Source organism: Silene latifolia, chromosome 1, assembly GCF_048544455.1.
Source record: "Silene latifolia isolate original U9 population chromosome 1, ASM4854445v1, whole genome shotgun sequence".
Lineage (NCBI taxonomy): Eukaryota > Viridiplantae > Streptophyta > Magnoliopsida > Caryophyllales > Caryophyllaceae > Silene > Silene latifolia.
Window position 1 is genome coordinate 124,185,282 of NC_133526.1, and position 18,318 is coordinate 124,203,599.

Sequence of the window (18,318 nt, forward strand, 5' to 3'; positions counted from 1 at the left end):
TTAAAGAACCCAAACAAATATAACAGTTACCCATTCCGTCCAACTTTCTCGAGATTTCATTACACATTCATTAAGCCATTCATTATCACAAAATCTGAAAATAAGACAAAACATTTCCTCGTCTTCATCGCCTTCTGAAATCGTCCTCAACCTTCCCTTCAATCATCATCAAAATCAACAGATCCATCATTCAAACTTTGCGATTGAAGATTATTCAAGATTCTTCTATCCTTCGTTCTCAAAAATGGTGAAAATGGTTGACTTATTATTGAAGATCAAGGTTTGTTTATTCTGATTTACAATTTTGTCTATTTTTTTTTTTAATTCCGGTAAAGTAGTAATTGTTTTTTATTTTGTACTATAATCGTTTTTTATTATTGCATGTTGTTGGAGGTTGTTGCAAAGGAATACCAGATCTACTAAAATGGAGGATCTGTTGATATTAAGGTCATTATTGTAGATCAAGGTTCGTTTTTTATGATCTACAATTTTTGTCTTAATTTTTTTTTTTTTAAAAAAAAATTGCCGTAAAGTAGTACTCGAAGTTTTTAAATTTGTACTGTAATTGGTTTATTTTTATTGCATGTTGTTGGAAGTTGTTGAAAAGGAACTACACAACTTCTAAAATGATGGATCTGTTGATATTGAGGTTATTATTGTAGATCAAGGTTAGTTTTTTCTGATTAACATTTTTGCCTTTATTTTTTTTTTAATTCCGGTAAAGCAGTACTGCTTTTGAAAGACACATGCTATGTTATGTGCTATGTTAAGGCAAAATGACTGTGTTTGTTAGTGTAAAATTGTCTTACATAGGAATAACTGTGTTTGTTATGTTTTGGTTTGATTAGAGAAAGGAGTTAATTTTGAGTGAATTGTTGTGTTCTTGTTGGTAGTTTGATTAATTGTGGTTGATCATTACTGAACCGGTTTGTGTGATGGATGTTATTTGGATTTTTATTGGTGGAATTTGTCGCTGTGGGGAATGAGGGTGCTAGAAATCTAGCATGGTAGTTGGCTTTGTGAATGAAAAATTTGAAAACTTTAGTTGAAATTTTCGATTTTGTCAAGCTTAATCGGTTTGTTATTAGTTCACTCCTAATATCTCCGATCTTTGTTATCGGCCAGAAATTTCAAATCTTCTCCGATCTTTAGTTGAAACTTTTCATTGCTGGATACTCAGTAGGTTATTTGTTGGAATTTAATGGTGTACACCTGTGGATTTTACATTCTAAAGCTGAGAAAAGTCAAAAAACCTTATAAATCCATGTATCTTGTATGATTTTCATTTTTTTCCCACTTACACATTCCACGTTCCAAACTTATTTTGATGCTTTTGCAGATGGCAATGCAGGCAGAGAGTCCTGCTAATATTCCGGCCCGCTCATTGTTGGGAATGCCTTTGTGGAGCAGTATTACCACATTCTTCACCAGTCGCCTGAGTTGGTTTACAGATTTTATCAAGATTCAAGTGTGTTGACTCGTCCAGATTCTAACGGTGTTATAACAACCACCACGACAATGCAAGTATGTTTTATACTAAGCTAATATCTTGATTTCTCTAAGTGCTAGTAGCTAGTTACAATATCAAATCTCTCATTTTGCTTGCCTTCTGGAAGGTTAGTTTTAAGTCAATTAAGTGAATCGAATTGTAACTTGAGGTAGGAGGTGAAAAGTGGGCTGGGATTTGAGCTTATTGAGGATCAAACTTGTTAGATTGTCTTCGTCAACCTTTTGAAAGAGATTTAAATGAGGCTGCTTGGTAGTCTATTTAAATCTCCTGCCTAAGTATTCGACTTAGATCTAACTAATTGGTTGGAAAGCGTGTGGAATCTTATGCCTATGTCACTGTCTCCTTCGGTGCCCGAAGGTACTGATCTCGCAGTAAGGATTTAGTTGCAAACTTAGACATTTGAAGTAATGTTGTTTAACGCTTCATTGATAGAAGTCTGAAGTCAGCTTTTAAAACTTATAGGCTTATACCCAAAAGAAGATAAGTAGATCGAGGTAGCATATTGTTTTGTTTAGATCCTACTCTACTTATAGACTTATAGACAATAATGCGATCACAATTATCGATCATATTGATCACATATTTAAATCTCATTACAAGAATACGGAAGGGATGATACATTATATATATAGTCAACTGGTCCACACATATCGGTAATGATTGGCTGGCTAGAGTTTGACATTAATGTCGTGCGACGGTGATCAGTTGATCCCTTGAGATCACACCTAAAGGACGATTCCCTTAATTGAAAAGGTTAATTAATTGTATGCCGATACAGATTAATTAATTCCTTAAAATTGAACAAATTATTAGTATAAGAGAGAAAATGACATCTTATTATAATGTGATTAAATAAGAATTTATTTAGTAATTTAAGAAGTTATATTACTAAAATTAATCGGTGTTTGCGAAACACGCGAAATGAGAATGATAAGTTAGTTATAATTACAAGATGTTGTGAATTATACTAACTAGTAATTAAATGACCATTTTTATGTGAAAGTAATTTTAAATTACTAGTCAATTTGTTAAATGTGATTTATTTAATTTGTAAATGATATTTAATTTGTTAAATATGCATTTTAAATTAAAACATGACATAAGACATGTCACATGTCACATGACATACAATTGTACAATTGACAAAAATAAAATGGACTCCATATTACACACATAAACCGAAATTGGTGGGCATTGTGAGATGTTTTGTCTTTTTCCATTTGTCTTATTCATTTGTCCAATATGCATGATAGTGACATGACTATGGACAAAGGCTTACACATTTGTCTTGTGAAGACAAAAAGAAAAAGAATTATGGTCTATAGACCACAAGAGGCCACCGGTTTTTGGTAGAGTGTATAGAGAGATTTTTTCTCATATTATTCATTCTTACATATTTTTATGAAAATACCTCTCTCTCTCTCTTGTTCTTCATAAAAGTCCTTTTTATGAATCTAATTTGATCATATCAATCACTAATAATACTAGTAGTAGTATATGAGTATTAGTAATCAATTTTAAGGTAAACAACATTACAAATATCCAGTACATGTTAGTTTGTGGGATTAAGGGATAGTCTTGGGTGCTACTAATTGGAGGGCTTCTATTTTGAAGTCATGAATGTTCATCCAATATTGGAAAGCTCAAGAGCTAACAAGAAGGAGATCTTGTTGGTGCCCATTTGACCGAAATTTAGATGGTGAGAAATTGATTTTCTTATCTCTTCTTATTTAGTTTGCATGCATAAGATTTGTAAATTAATTTTATGACTAAATTAATTAGAACATATATGAATATGTAAAGTAATGAGATATAGATTTCTAACAATCGGTATCATGAGCCTAGGTTGTTTGCATGCAAATCGGTTATAGTTTTTCCGAGTTATACGATTAACATATAAAACTTGTAAATTTGTGTTATTATGATATATCACAAAATAAATTTATGCATGTTAAAGTTTCTGATCCTAAAATGTATTTAGGATATTTTGGTTAATTTATGGATTTTATTGTTCATTTTATATAATATTGGCATTAAAATGTGATTTTTATGATAAAAATGTCATTTTTGGACGAAAATTAGCTAAACTTCGAATTTTCCAGTGGTTTTTGGATATATTTTCACATATATTATTTTTAGATGATCTGGAAATTTTCAGAATTTTTGGAGTTTTTATGCTTGAAATATGTTTTTTTTCATGATAAAAATCGAATTTAAATGAAAAATAGGTTAATATGAGAAATATTTCGAATCTGGTCATAGAAATTTAGTATGTTGTCACATGCAATTTTACAAGATGTGTGTAAAATAATAGGCTATAATGAAGTCTTCATGCATGATTTATGGATTTTTGATGAAAAATAGCATAAATAGTGACTTAATTAGTGAATAATTGCTAAAACATACCTCATGACTAAGAAAAAACGTCACATGTTGCATTTTATTATCTTTTTCAGATCTAAAATTGAAAAGTTGATGAATATAATTTTTTCATGTTTTTATGATTATAATTGATAAATCCGATAAACCGCAACATTGTTTTTCCCGATAAATTTCGAAATTTTTAACCTAAGTTTTTGAACATTATAAGTGTCATGGTATTTTTCCAGAATGTTCATAAGTTTAAATTTCAAATTTCAAATTTATTTGAAATTTTTGTGATTTATTTGAAGTTTATAGCATTTTGTTATAATTTTGGGTCCATTTATGAACAATTTTGAGAAATATGAGTTAATTATAGTCAAATAGTTAGTGGAGACTAATTTTGAGTCCTAAGTTGGTTAGGGTAATTAACTTGTGCATAAATATGATTTTATGTAATTTATTGTGATTTTAAAAGGTTGAATCATGCAAATCCGTAAAAACCGTTTAATATACGATATTGGCTCCTTAAAGGCGATTTAGCATAAAATTGGGCATGTTCATACATATTATAATGCTGCATTTTATTTATGATTGTCATAATTTTTTTTTATGTAATTTTTTTTTATGTAATTTTTACTTAGTATGGCCTTAGTTTTAATTGATATTACCCGAAATGTATGGGAATATCGATTCGGTTGTAATTTATTGTGATCTCGTATCACCGTTTTGTAATTTAATAGATTTATTTTATTTTAATTACAAATGTATAATAGGAAATTATGTAATTTGTTATGTAATTTATTTATTCCGGAGTTCCATGAAGACGGTGTCACTCAAGAAGGCGATACATAAAGACGGTGTTACCTCGAGATGCGTGCCTCAACCGAAGTTCGAGGGACCAATGGAGTTGGTTTCCGAATATGTAATAGTTAATTAGATTTTCTATTTTAGGAAGGCCATACTAGGATTTTATTTATGCTTTGCATTTTATTTATATGTTGCATGCATCGCTAAATCGCCATAACTAAAACATGCATTATCTTTTAATCGAGTTTATCGACCGTGTCAATTAGAATTATCGTAGTTCACTTAAAACGTGATAGATAATAAATTGACATGACCTCTCGCTAAAATAATCAATTGAGAAATAGCCTTACCAAAAAGTAGAAACCATGAAGTACCAGTTTCGCAAGGGAGTTGAGCCGGTTTTACCGTAAGACAAACCTTGTTACGTTGGTGAAGTGGGTGATAAATGTCTACCCACCGAATTTATAAAGATGAGGGTTGTTTTCGGCTTTACCGATGCCCAAGTTGATGTAAGTTTGGATCATGGACACATTTATTCGAAATTTGGATTGAACTCAACGAAAGTATTCTCGACGGTTGCCGGATGTGTTTCGGGCTAAAGATAAATTTTAATGTAAATTTTATCGACCAAGAGTTCTAAAAGTAGAATCGATTAAAGTGTTAATCCACCGAGTTATATTGATAAAGGTTTGTTTTCGGCTTTACCGATGCCTAAGTTAATATGAATTTGGATCTTGGAATCATTTATCATAGTTGGGTAGAGGTCACTATGTAAATGCTTTACTTGTTATTTATAAGTATTAATAAAACGATAAATGTTAAGTTTTCCACTATTCCGTTATCATATTGTTCTATTTCTTTACCACAATTCATATACGATATCATTTCGATTTTTGATTCAAATCTCCATTAGAACATCGTAACTAAAGACAAATATGAATTTGCTTCTAAAACCTCAAATGAACCTTTGCTAAGGATCTCTTGTAAAGAGTATAGATTAAAGTTATTCATTATCAAACAGGTTTTTGATTCTTGACTAACATATCTACTTACAATGAATTGTTTCTCATATGCTTAATTAAATTAAGTATCTTGAAGCGATAAATTGTTTTGGTAATTAGATTTGTCAGAATTCGTAATTGACCAAAATAACGCAACCACTTAAATGGAAGTTTTAAGACTAAAACGATTGAATTGAAGAGTAGTCTTCATGAAATTCAATTTTGCTTCTCTAAGCAAAGATTCATTGAAATGAGTGGGAGCATTCTCTTAAACCGTTATGAAAAGGACGAGGTTCAAGAAGTAAAGAATATAATGGAATTGATACAAGGTAATGTTAAAAGTAAAGTTATTGAGAATAACAATACTAAACCTATCAATCCCGGCCGATAAAGTTTCCATTGTTTTAATTGTTAGACACTAGAAAGGAAACTACCCCAAATTATTGAAGAATCAACAAATTAGTTGTGGGACATCTAATGGGATCTTCTTCTTTAAATGTTTATTTGATTGACATAAATTTTGCTAGTACTACTTCGTCAATATTAGAAATCAGTGGTGGTTTTCATCATTGTACTTGATACAAAGGATGATTAGAATATGACGACTAGCAACAATGATATCGAGAGATAGAGTCATTGTGTAATCAATCTAGTTTTGGGTTTATAGTTGTACTTAATTATGACTATTAAGTACATAAACTCTAAATAAGAATATATACTTGTTAAGATACAAAAGAGGTTTCACTTTTGTGGCCCTATACACCACGATTTGATGTATGGCTAGCCCATTATCAAGGTGATTATATTCTAAACCAAACTAGGATGACATATCATGTAGATGATGCAAGACTCAAATTGGTGACCCAAGATTAAACCTTAAATTCTAGAATGATGAACGCAAAGAGTTATCAAGTACTCTTGAAACCAATAGATTGTAAATCTTATGGTATATGCGTATCTTGTATTCAAAGCAAGATGTCTCGTGCCTTTTGGTTGAAAAGGAGATCGAGAATGTAAATCATTGATACAGAATAGGTTGATGGGATTATCAAAGTGAATACTTTGATATAAGCCAAAAAAAATGTGATATAGTATCACAAGTTAATCTCTCTTAGCATACATTATGGGATAATGTGTGGTTGGATAAAGAATTCAAACGCTATTCGATGTGGTTTGGACTTCAATCAAGTTACCTTGAGTTACTTGACCCTTTTGGGGATTTTATATTTTGTCTAAGTTATTTTCCACTAAATCTAAAACAAATCATATGAGATATGAAATGGTAGGGTACCATGTTTGTAAGTTTTCATAAGAAACAAATGCTCATTTTTCCCTTTCAATTATCACGAGTACGACGGGTTTGCGGCTCGTGAAGCTGTCTTTCTAAAATACAAGTTTATTTCTAGAAGACAGAGTGGGAGAAATTATTCAAGAGCCACAAAGAATGCCACAGAGAATGTTATGTCGCAAGAAACTGGTCTTTCTTGACTACATGAGACATTTTGTGTAAGATGTTGTTTCTTTAAAACCTAGGAGGTTAAATTCGTCACTTGTTGAAGATGATGAATTCATGCTACTTTTAAGAAAGTAAAGAGCTTATAACTTACAAAAGAAATCGTTTGATTCAAGTTGATTACTTCTAGAAAGTAATGAACATATGACTTACATGAGAGTGTTTAAAGTCACAACTCAGTACAAGGCTTAGAGCCATGAAAATCCGAAATAAAAAGGCTTGATTAGTGACAAAGGGTTTTTGCACTAATAAAGAGAGATTTCAAAGCAAGATTGGTGGCAAAGAGTTTTGCACTGGTTGAAATGCTTAAGTCTATTTGGATCTTCTTAGGGATTGTGTTTCATTATTATGAAATACACAGCGATTGAATCTAAAACCCACTTCTTCAATTAGAAGGAATGTATTCAATACATGTCTTGAGTTTTGTAGATTCTTGCAATCCTAAGATAATGTGAAACTTAAGAGAGAATCTTAAGTAGGACATCAATGAGTTGGAATCAATGTTTTGATCATGTTATAAAACTTTTCTCGATAAGTCGAGAAGTTGTGTTTATACATGAAGTTTAGTGGGAGTTACGGAAATTTTAATTAGTCTTATATGTGGATGACATATTGATCATTAAGAATGATTTAAGACTTTTGGAGTATTATAATACATCTTTAATATCCGGATTTATGAAGATAAATCTACATGATATTAGCGTCAAATAAGAAGTCTCATGTTGATAAGATTCATGACTAGTTCAATAAAATTGAACATATTTGATTGATTCCATTTGCTTCCGCTGCCGAATCAATTAAATAGGAAATGATGTATAACACTTCATATACTTTGAGTATGATGAATTGTTTCAAAATCGAATTCAAGAAATAATTACCAAGTAGCCATATTGATTACCCTTAAGTGCTTGCAGAAGCATTAAGGATATAATGCAAAGTGTTTTTGATGCAATTTTGTGTAAGGGTGTTACACAAGTGACAATTGACAATTGAGATTGCGCATGGTTTCCGACAAAACCATAATCAAAACACATTAGGATGGTTAAGATACCATTGTGGCTATGTTATTTAAGAAATAGATTTTCTAGAATCGTTCTAGGCAATAAAGAACAATGAGAGATATTTATAACGGAAATTGAGTACACTTGCAATCATGAGATGTGCAAGAGGATGAGTCCCGCACACTGTGAAAACAGTGGGAGCTATTCTTAGGCTAGAGGGCCTATGTCTTGATTGGATCTCGACACGTACTCAGAAAGTTTTGTGATGCAAATGTATGCATTACAAAGGAAAATGAGTATGTAGTAAGGTTGAGTAAGGTACAAGAAGTTGATAAAACCTACTAACTAAAGCCTTCTCATAGGCTAAACATGATGAGTCATGTCATTTCAATTGAATTGAAATGAACAACTACATACAAGATCAAATTAGCTTATAGAACATGAAATAGTAATCAGGCATTGACTATTCATATGTGATAATCGCATTTGTCGTTCGAGTTTTTACTTTAAAAACTCCTTTTATACTTTGTTACATCCAAACGGGTTGTAGAGACAACATTGAACCCCGTTAAAGTGAACACGGATTAGCATTGTATTCACCCATAGTCACTTGTATGAGGTGACGTCTTGAAGTGACTAGAGTGTGATGCGATTGATGGCAAGTTCAAGTGCCATAGAGTCATGTGAGATGACTAGTCGATCACATAGGCAGACTGTTAGGAACACTTTGTCGGGCAGTGACCGCTTATAGAGTTCTGGCAAATTTATATAGCCTGGTCGTGGCGATAGCTACTATAGTATTCTAATAAGTCGATTCTTTTGACTAAAGACTGTTCGCCTAACATGGCACAGTTTCAGATTAGCTTTGATTTATGTTACTACGACCTTCGTAAATGGGGTCAAATGGGCATATTTTGGGTTATGATGGCTGTGGCTAATTGAAGGGAATAAGTGCGATAGGAATTGTGCACCCCTTTGTCAGGGTTAAAACAATATCTCAGGGCCACTCGAGGAGTAATGAACTGGAAATGCGTGGCCACGCTCGGATGGTATCTATGGTAGATAACTCCGGTCAATCAGTTATTCTCCAGATCGAGGAAACCACTCTCGATATGATCACTTGCAAGTACGACCCGAAAGACACCTTGCATTGAGTGGGAGATAGTAATATGACAAGAGAATTGGTGACGCACACTTGTCGAGGACAAGTGGGAGATTGTTGGAGTAAGTGTCCTCCGACAATAATGCGATCACAATTGTCGATCATATTGATCACATATTTAAATCTCATTACAAGAATACGGAAGGGATGATACATTATATATATAGTCAACTGGTCCACACATATCGGTAATGATTGGCTGGCTAGAGTTTGACATTACTGTCGTGCGACGGTGGTGATCAGTTGATCCCTTGAGGTCACACCTAAAGGACGATTCCCTTAATTGAAAAGGTTAATTAATTGTATGCCGATACAGATTAATTAATTCCTTAAAATTGAACAAATTATTATTATAAGAGAGAAAATGACATCTTATTATAATGTGATTAAATAAGATTTTATTTAGTAATTTAAGAAGTTATATTACTAAAATTAATCGGTGTTTGCGAAACACGCGAAATGAGAATGATAAGTTAGTTATAATTACAAGATGTTGTGAATTATACTAACTAGTAATTAAATGACCATTTTTATGTGAAAGTAATTTTAAATTACTAGTCAATTTGTTAAATGTGATTTATTTAATTTGTAAATGATATTTAATTTGTTAAATATGCATTTTAAATTAAAACATGACATAAGACATGTCACATGTCACATGACATACAATTGTACAATTGACAAAAATAAAATGGACTCCATATTACACACATAAACCGAAATTGGTGGGCATTGTGAGATGTTTTGTCTTTTTCCATTTGTCTTATTCATTTGTCCAATATGCATGATAGTGACATGACTATGGACAAAGGCTTACACATTTGTCTTGTGAAGACAAAAAGAAAAAGAATTATGGTCTATAGACCACAAGAGGCCACCGGTTTTTGGTAGAGTGTATAGAGAGATTTTTTCTCATATTATTCATTCTTACATATTTTTATGAAAATACCTCTCTCTCTCTCTTGTTCTTCATAAAAGTCCTTGTTATGAATCTAATTTGATCATATCAATCACTAATAATACTAGTAGTAGTATATGAGTATTAGTAATCAATTTTAAGGTAAACCACATTACAAATATCCAGTACATGTTAGTTTGTGGGATTAAGGGATAGTCTTGGGTGCTACTAATTGGAGGGCTTCTATTTTGAAGTCATGAATGTTCATCCAATATTGGAAAGCTCAAGCACTAACAAGAAGGAGATCTTGTTGGTGCCCATTTGACCGAAATTTAGATGGTGAGAAATTGATTTTCTTATCTCTTCTTATTTAGTTTGCATGCATAAGATTTGTAAATTAATTTTATGACTAAATTAATTAGAACATATATGAATATGTAAAGTAATGAGATATAGATTTCTAACAGTTCTCATGATATCTCTCAAGCTTCTATCAAGAGCTTCAAAACAATAACGATTAACCATAGGTGCCTCGTCCCATATGATAAGCTTTGCCCTTATTAGTAGCTCTGCCAAATCGGTTCCTGGTCTTATTCCATGACACGTAGAGTTTTCATCGACATTAAGAGGTATGCTTAGTCGGGCGTGGGCTGTCCGCCCTCCTGGAAGAAGGATAGCTGCAATGCCACTTGAAGCGACAACTATAACGATTTCACCTTTAGACCTTATTCCAGCGCATAAGGTTTTCCAAAGGAAAGTCTTACCGGTTCCACCATACCCATAAACAAAGTATACACCACTTTGACCATTTTCAACGGAGAACATAATTTTTCTATAAATTGACTTCTGTTCATCTGTCATTGAAGAAGTAAGCACTTCATGTTCCTTCTTCAAAGCATCTTTATCGTAAGATAACTCATCAGCCAAGAGCCTATTGGAGCACGTAGCAAGAATATCAACGTCCGGATATGGCATGTTGTCAAACTTACGCAGGGAACTACCATTTCTTTGCAACCAAGATTCAATCTCGGATAGTGCGTAATTCTGCAACTGCTCGTCTGTGAGTTGCAGATCTGTAATCACGAAAAATACAAAAATTTAGTTTTGTTGAAGAGAACGTTAGTATATGAAAATATTGAATAACGTAAATTATGGATCCAAGTACCTGGGTTACGTAGTTCCGTTCGTCTTTTGTGTAAGATATCATCTGATAATAACTTCCACGTCTTCTCCCACACTAATTCCGGCTTCACTAAGCTATTTGTGAGCAAAAGGGTGGAGAAAAGATTCCTAAGATAAAACCCCGTGCCCCATAAACTCGCTTCCTCAATGGCATAAATGTACTCTTTATCATCACCAAGTAAGCCTAAAGCGTAGCATGCCTCTTTGAAAGTTGTGTGAGGGACTCCGTTTACAGTTCGAATATCTTTATATGATTTGGGTCCTTTTACAAAGTTCAGAAGAGTTCTCAAATAGTACCTTTCACCACCATTTGGAGACATATGATACATTCTGCCAAGAGTAAATCCTTTTTCCCTCGGTTTCCATACCCTTTCCTTTTTTTTCCATACAAATTTTTGTGGAAACTCGCAATAGGTTAGATCTCTACCATCAGATTTCAAATTGTTATATTCCATCCAAGCTGTGAATTTTGTCCTACCTCCTGAAGACCTTTCGACCACTTCGTCAATTGGATCGTCATCATGGAAAATAACGTTTTTCTCATTAGGTAGATGATAATCCAACCTTAAAACAGGGGGGGTCCTATAGTGAATAGGAAAGGCAAAAATATTCCAAACTGCTTCACATGGTGAAATGTAACGGCAGTCGTAGTATTCTTGTATTTGATCAATTTGATTTGGGTATTGACTACCTATTTAAATAAAAAAAAGGCATCATAAGACATTTAAGTGTAGATTTTTAAGACCGAAAATTTGAAATAGAAAAGAAATGAAAAAAATTGAGTACCATTATTGACGCGAGTCGCACTAACAGTGACACGGTCATATCCTTTATTAATGTACTTGAATAAGTACTTGATGGATCTTGCTTGGTTGCACCATTCAACGTTAATGTGAGCACGATATTTCAACAATAAATCAGCATTATATGGAACAACATATCTGTTATGAATGGTTTTACCATTTTTCTCAATTGTTGTTCCATTCTCCCTTCTCTTATAAACTGGATAACCATCACCGTCCACCGTAGTTCTTTCATTAAATCTCTTTGGAAACTTTTTAGAGCAAATTCCATCAATCATGCATGGCGCATCTGGGTTTAGTTCTCCGCATGGACAATGAATCATGCAATCTTTCACTGCTGCATAAAGGGCTGGGTTTTCTAAGGGGTCTGGAATTTCAGCACTTATAACACGGTCAACATCGACGGCTTCTGGGAACTTGTCTTCCCTTTGTAAAAATAGCAAAATATGAGCATGAGGGAGGCCACGTTTTTGGAATTCAATAGTGTAAACAACTGGAAAAAAAAATCCGACATAAAAAATTAGTTAATTGAATGGAGTTAATTATCAAAATTATTCCAGCTAAAAGATTATAAAAGATATGTTTAAAAAGTAAACTAAATAAAATGATAAATTCACCTGCCCTTGTTCGTCCAAACATATGAAGTTCTTTAAGTTCCCGCATGAGCTCGTCGAGTTTCAACTTAAATACTCGAGTAAGTATATCAGGTCTATCCTCTGGCCGCAGTCCTCTTTTTTGAACAAACCTAGTAATTTCAGGCCATTTTGGGTTGCATGTGAAGGTAATAAACAAATCAGGATACCCACACCACCTGCAAAAGGTCATTGTATCTTGATATGTTTCTCTCATGAAACCCTTACTCCCTTTAAAAGTGGAGGGGGCAATGAAACGAACACCAGCAGAGGTCGGGTTCGTTTGTCCTGTAGCGGTTGCATTTTCTAGATTCTTGAAGTTCTCGGACCGCAACTTTGGTTGGTTGAAACGGATGTACTTTAAGCGGTCAGATTCTATCATCGTGCAACCGTCAGCAAAGAATTGCTGAAATAGTTTTCCTGACAAATAAATAAAGTTAGAACAATTTTTTTTAAAGAAGCCATATAGTTAAACAATACGTTAATTGAAGGTTAAAATAATAGCAAATTAAAATAAAAAATAAAAAAAATAATAAGGACAAAAAAATTGATTAAGTCCAAAAGAATATACCTGCCATCAAAATAGTTGGATATTCCTTGGCCGACGATCTGTCTTGAATGCGAAAAGCAAACCACTCCCTCAAGGTTAACTTATCCCTAGCGTTCTCATTGCTACTTGAAGATGATATAGAATGTTGACTATGAGGGATACCAAGTCTATGACCATCCTCTCCACGCGGAAAGAGAATAGGGTACTGCAAGGCTAAATAAGAAGCATGTAGCTCTGATATACGTTGTAGTCTACCAGAGCGTTCCTCAACCATAATGTCCCTACTATCAACTGTGTTCTCCATATCTCCCACAATAAGGGCAGCCACCTCTGAGACAGTAGGTAAATTATATGTCCTCCCATCTGTATTACGTGCACTAATGAGCCTTAACCTCACCTCACCATCAGCACCTTGGTGTAGGCGATCTCTAGCCATTCTAAATGATTTTGCCAAAACATTGTAACGATCAACCATTTCTTTTAAATCCTTCATTAGACCATCGTCAAACTGAATACCATTAGTAGAGCTGCATATATAATTGTTAAAGATTAAAATATTAAACTGAAGAAAAATTGACTAAAACTTTAGAGAACTTTGAAATAGAAAAATAAAAAGGCTAACCTTAGAGCGTTCTACCTGTGCTTCAACTTCTGTTCGGTGTCGTAAATATAAAGTTGACAAAATTTGGGTGGTGCGTCATTATTAGGTAATAAGCTTCCAATTAAATGTGTATTTTTCCCACCTATTCTAAATGTGTAAGGACCCCTACCTCGGTTCACTAAATGATCTATTTTGCCACCCATAGATGTAAATGAAAACATATTATTGTAACTACGTATGTTCTCAATGAAATGTTTACTTTTGGGGTGTTTTCGCATCAAGAGATCACATAACAACTTTGGAGGTTTTTTTATAAACGGAAGTTCTACTATCCCATTTTTACAACACATAGTAAAAGAGGGCACCACGGGCTTGGTATCCATACGATCCTTTTCACCGTACCACATCTGAGCTCCACATTTAGTGCAAGTGTAAATAGGGTCCCCGATATCATCGTATCCTTCAAGATCTGTTAGTAAAGAGAAATGTCAATAGAAAAGAATGAAAAATGAATAAAAATTGTGCTTGAAATATGAAAATAATATGACCTTGAAGGTCATCATCTTCCATTCTTAAACGATTAATAGCTTCATAAGATTCATATGCTGATGAAAGATCCCTTGCTATATCTCGGATCATGTTTTGTCTTTCAAAATGCCGCTGTAGTGAAGTGTTATCAGGGATCTCATTTTCATTGACCGAAAGTTGCTGTTCAATATTATCTGTACAAATGTATAAATTTTGTAAATGTTAATTTTTTTCCTTTATTTGAATAAAGTGCAAGGTTTTGATGAGAATTACCAAATGTGATGGTGCTGGACGGAGTTGTGCGTATTGAGCTGGAAGAATGTTTAGCAATCCTTCTTTGACATAAGATAAGTTTCCTCTTTTCCCTCGCTAACTTTGCTGCCCGTTGTTGTTGGGTTAAATAAATATTATGGCTCGTAAAAACTAACAAATTTGAATTGGATCTTTTCACGGACAATTTTTGTTTCCGTTGTTTCCTTGAGGTTTGTGCAAGTAGGTAGTCGTTTACGCCTTTTCCCAACTCATAATCTATGAGACAAAATTAAGGTACACATTTGGGTTTTTAAAAAATCATATAGTTATAAGTTGATTTTTTCTGAAAGAAGTAGCAAGTAGATTACCATTCCAAAAGTTGCTTATAGAGGCTGCCATTAGTTTATTTTTCGTCCTATCTGTTGCTTTTTTAAAACAACAAAAATTGTTGAGTACATTATTCAGATAACGGAAAGGAAAAATTTTTCATGCTCAAAGCTATACTTTATTTAAAAACAAATTCACAAAGTGATAGACATACCAGTTTGAGATTGATACAATGGTGATTTACCGTTATGAGGCTGAATTAAGGTACCTTTTCCCAACTCATAATCTATGAGACAAAATTAAGGTACACATTTGGGTTATTAAAAAATCAAATAGTTATTTTCACTATTTTTTCTGAAAGAGGTAGTAAGTCGATTACCATTCCAAAAGTTGCTTATAAAGGCTGCCATGAGTTTATTTTTCGTCCTATCTGGTGCTTTTTTAAAACAACAAAAATTGTTGAGTACAATATTAAGATAACGGAAAGGAAAAATTTTTCATGTTCAAAGCTATACTTTATTTAAAAACAAATTCACAAAGTGATAGACATACCAGTTTGAGATTGATATAATGGTGATTTACCCTTATGTGGCTGAATTGACAACTGACTTTGAATATTTGGATGTGGTTGATGTGCTTTAGTAAAATTAGTCAATTTAAGATAATGAAGAAAAAATAAATAAATAAGTTAGTAACATAAAAATCACAGTGATATTCAACGTACTTATTTTTATAGAAATACTTAAAACTGAGAAACATACCATTTTCAGTGTTATACAACGGTGCTTTACCCTTACTTTGTTGAATTGATGTTTGCCGTTGAATATGTAAAGGTGTTTGAAATACTTGCGTGAAATCAAACACAATAACATCATGTGTGGTGGGAAATTATATAAGTAAGCATGTAACATAATTAAGGTTATGAAAATGGTTTTTTTTTTTTTGCAAATGTATATATAAGAAATATTTATATAAAAATAATTAAAATTCATTAAATCTCATACATACCCTTCTGAGATTGAAACATTGGTGTTTTACCATGATTTGGTTGAATTGATGATTGCCTTTGTCCTTGTTTGTTTGTTATGTCACGTAGCGGCAACAAAGACGTACCTTACATTATATTTAAATTAAATATAAATAATTACAAAATAAATTGGTAATTCACTTTGTTATATAAAAATCAATGATCCATATCATTTTCACACAGTACAGTATTTTTTTGTATAAATAACTAATTTTTTTTAAAATGAGATACGTACCATTATGAGGTTGAACCATTGGTGGTTTACCAGGATTTGGTTGAATTGATGCTTGGCTTTGTCCTTGTTTGTTTGTTATGTCACGTAGTGGTAACAAAGACGTACATTATATTATTTTAAAATTAAAAATAAATTACGAAATTGAGTATAGTAATACGCTTTGTTATATAAGAAAAACAAATGTGAATTTAGATGACATACCTTGGTAAATTGGAGTACTGAACATGTTTATATTAAATTGGTCAATTGATAACTGTGAATGAGTGTTACTGGACATTGACGTCGTTTTTTGTGTGGAACTAATATTCTCAAGGTCAGCTGCAAAAATAGTGAAAATAAAAATTTACTATGTAGCTAATACATGAAGAATTCGTAAAGGGTAACTAAACTGAAATTGCATTTAGAAAATTAATTAAAGGTTAGTAAATACCTGAGGTATGTGCATAAAGTGGTGCTTTACTCTTTCTTTGTTGTGTAGTTGTTTCTCTTCGCCCATGAGTGTTTGTTATTTCACGAAGCTCTAAAAATGGACTATCTAAAAGATATAAAAAAATAATCAGAAAAGGAAAAACCAAAGAACGAATTTCACCATCAACCTGAAATATTAGAATGCAGTCAAATCGTATCTATTTGAATGTCTTTCTGTTTTAAAAAATGGATTGATGTGACCAAGAAATTCGTGAGCACCATTTTTTTTATTGAACGTAGCACAACCGTCAGTCCTCAATCTCTGACTCTGTACTCTGTACTGTATTTCTGTGAATACTGAATACTTGCCTTCCTGTTTAATTACCAGACTGGGTTAATAGGTACTTACAATATAACATGAATGATGTAATAAAACAACCACCCAATTCTGTTTTTTCGTGTTTTTAACCCAGCAAGACAGTCATGAGTTTGCATTTGCACCATTATTCTTTTTATCAAAGTTTCACATTGTTTACCTATTTATGATATATGGCCTTTATGAATTCATTAATAAAAATTTGCAAATAGTTTCTAGATTAGAGATTCATTAAAAGTAAAATTAGTATAAAAGAGATGAACTAACCTTTATCGCATTCAATGCTTTTTCTTTTACTCTTCTTTGCTGTTTGTTGTTCAGATTTAGATCCTGCCATGGATGGAGATGGTTTTTAATTTTTCTTTTATGTGAGAAGTTCAATTACGTGATATTGAATGGAGTCAGAGTACTTGTAGGGCTTTGGAGTTGTAGAATTGTAATAGTCAGGTTGTAGAACATTCCAAATACATACACAATTACCTAAATTACAATGAATGTGAGACACTGTTATTTAGGGTTTAGGATTGAATAACGTGACACATTCATTATTATTATTTATTGGTTGAGAATATTGAACAGATTTTGACGACTATTAAAATTTAGTAATATCTAACATGTTTTTGAGAACAGATTTGAAGAAAAATTTAGACGTCTATTATTTCTTTTGAGAATCAGGTTATTCGAAATCAGTAATTTTTTCTTCAAATCAGTAATCACGTCTATTTTTTTTCTTTATCATAACATTATCTCAATTTGTTAGACAATTTTATTAAACTCTGAAAGGCGTCATCCAATTTTAAACTTGTAATTATTTCAAGTGTAATAAAATTTGCTAAGAGATCGTAAATTTTTTTAGGGTTTTGTCAAATAAATAACATATGATTAGGTTATTCGCTTATGGTACATGTAAACAATTTTTACTTTTTAAATATTTCTTAAAGTAGTCTTTAAATAAATAAGAAGTGTTTTAAGTTTTTTAATAGTGACATTATAATCGAAGTTCAATGATGGCAATTTTATAATAGTGACTCTTAAATTAAGAGTAAATGTTTAAATGTAGCATATCATAGAGGATATGTTAGGTATGAAATTGCTCCCAACGAAATTCAAAAGGTTTAGTGATGAAAAGACAAACACAAAA

General features: G+C 32.4%; 1 protein-coding gene across 1 annotated transcript; it reads right to left on the bottom strand.

The window, feature by feature from the left end:
* LOC141655154 (uncharacterized) lies at positions 1–14,227 on the bottom strand. Its single transcript, XM_074462248.1, has 7 exons — positions 14,061–14,227; positions 13,445–13,950; positions 12,859–13,293; positions 12,225–12,734; positions 11,422–12,129; positions 10,722–11,329; positions 1–156 (listed from the first exon to the last, which is right to left on the bottom strand). Exons 1-7 carry the CDS (start codon positions 14,225–14,227, stop codon positions 1–3), a joined length of 3,090 nt encoding a protein of 1,029 aa, XP_074318349.1.
* Positions 14,228–18,318: the final 4,091 nt, after the last annotated feature.

Bases quoted from the DNA above. Each gene is read 5' to 3' on its own strand.
- LOC141655154 (XM_074462248.1), bottom strand. From the start codon at position 14,227: ATGGGTGGCAAAATAGATCATTTAGTGAACCGAGGTAGGGGTCCTTAC. The intron at 12,735-12,858 runs GTGAATTTATCA...TTTTTTTTCCAG, and splicing joins GTTTGGACGAACAAGGGCAG to TTGTTTACACTATTGAATTC. The intron at 11,330-11,421 runs GTACTTGGATCC...TCGTGATTACAG, and splicing joins AACGGAACTACGTAACCCAG to ATCTGCAACTCACAGACGAG.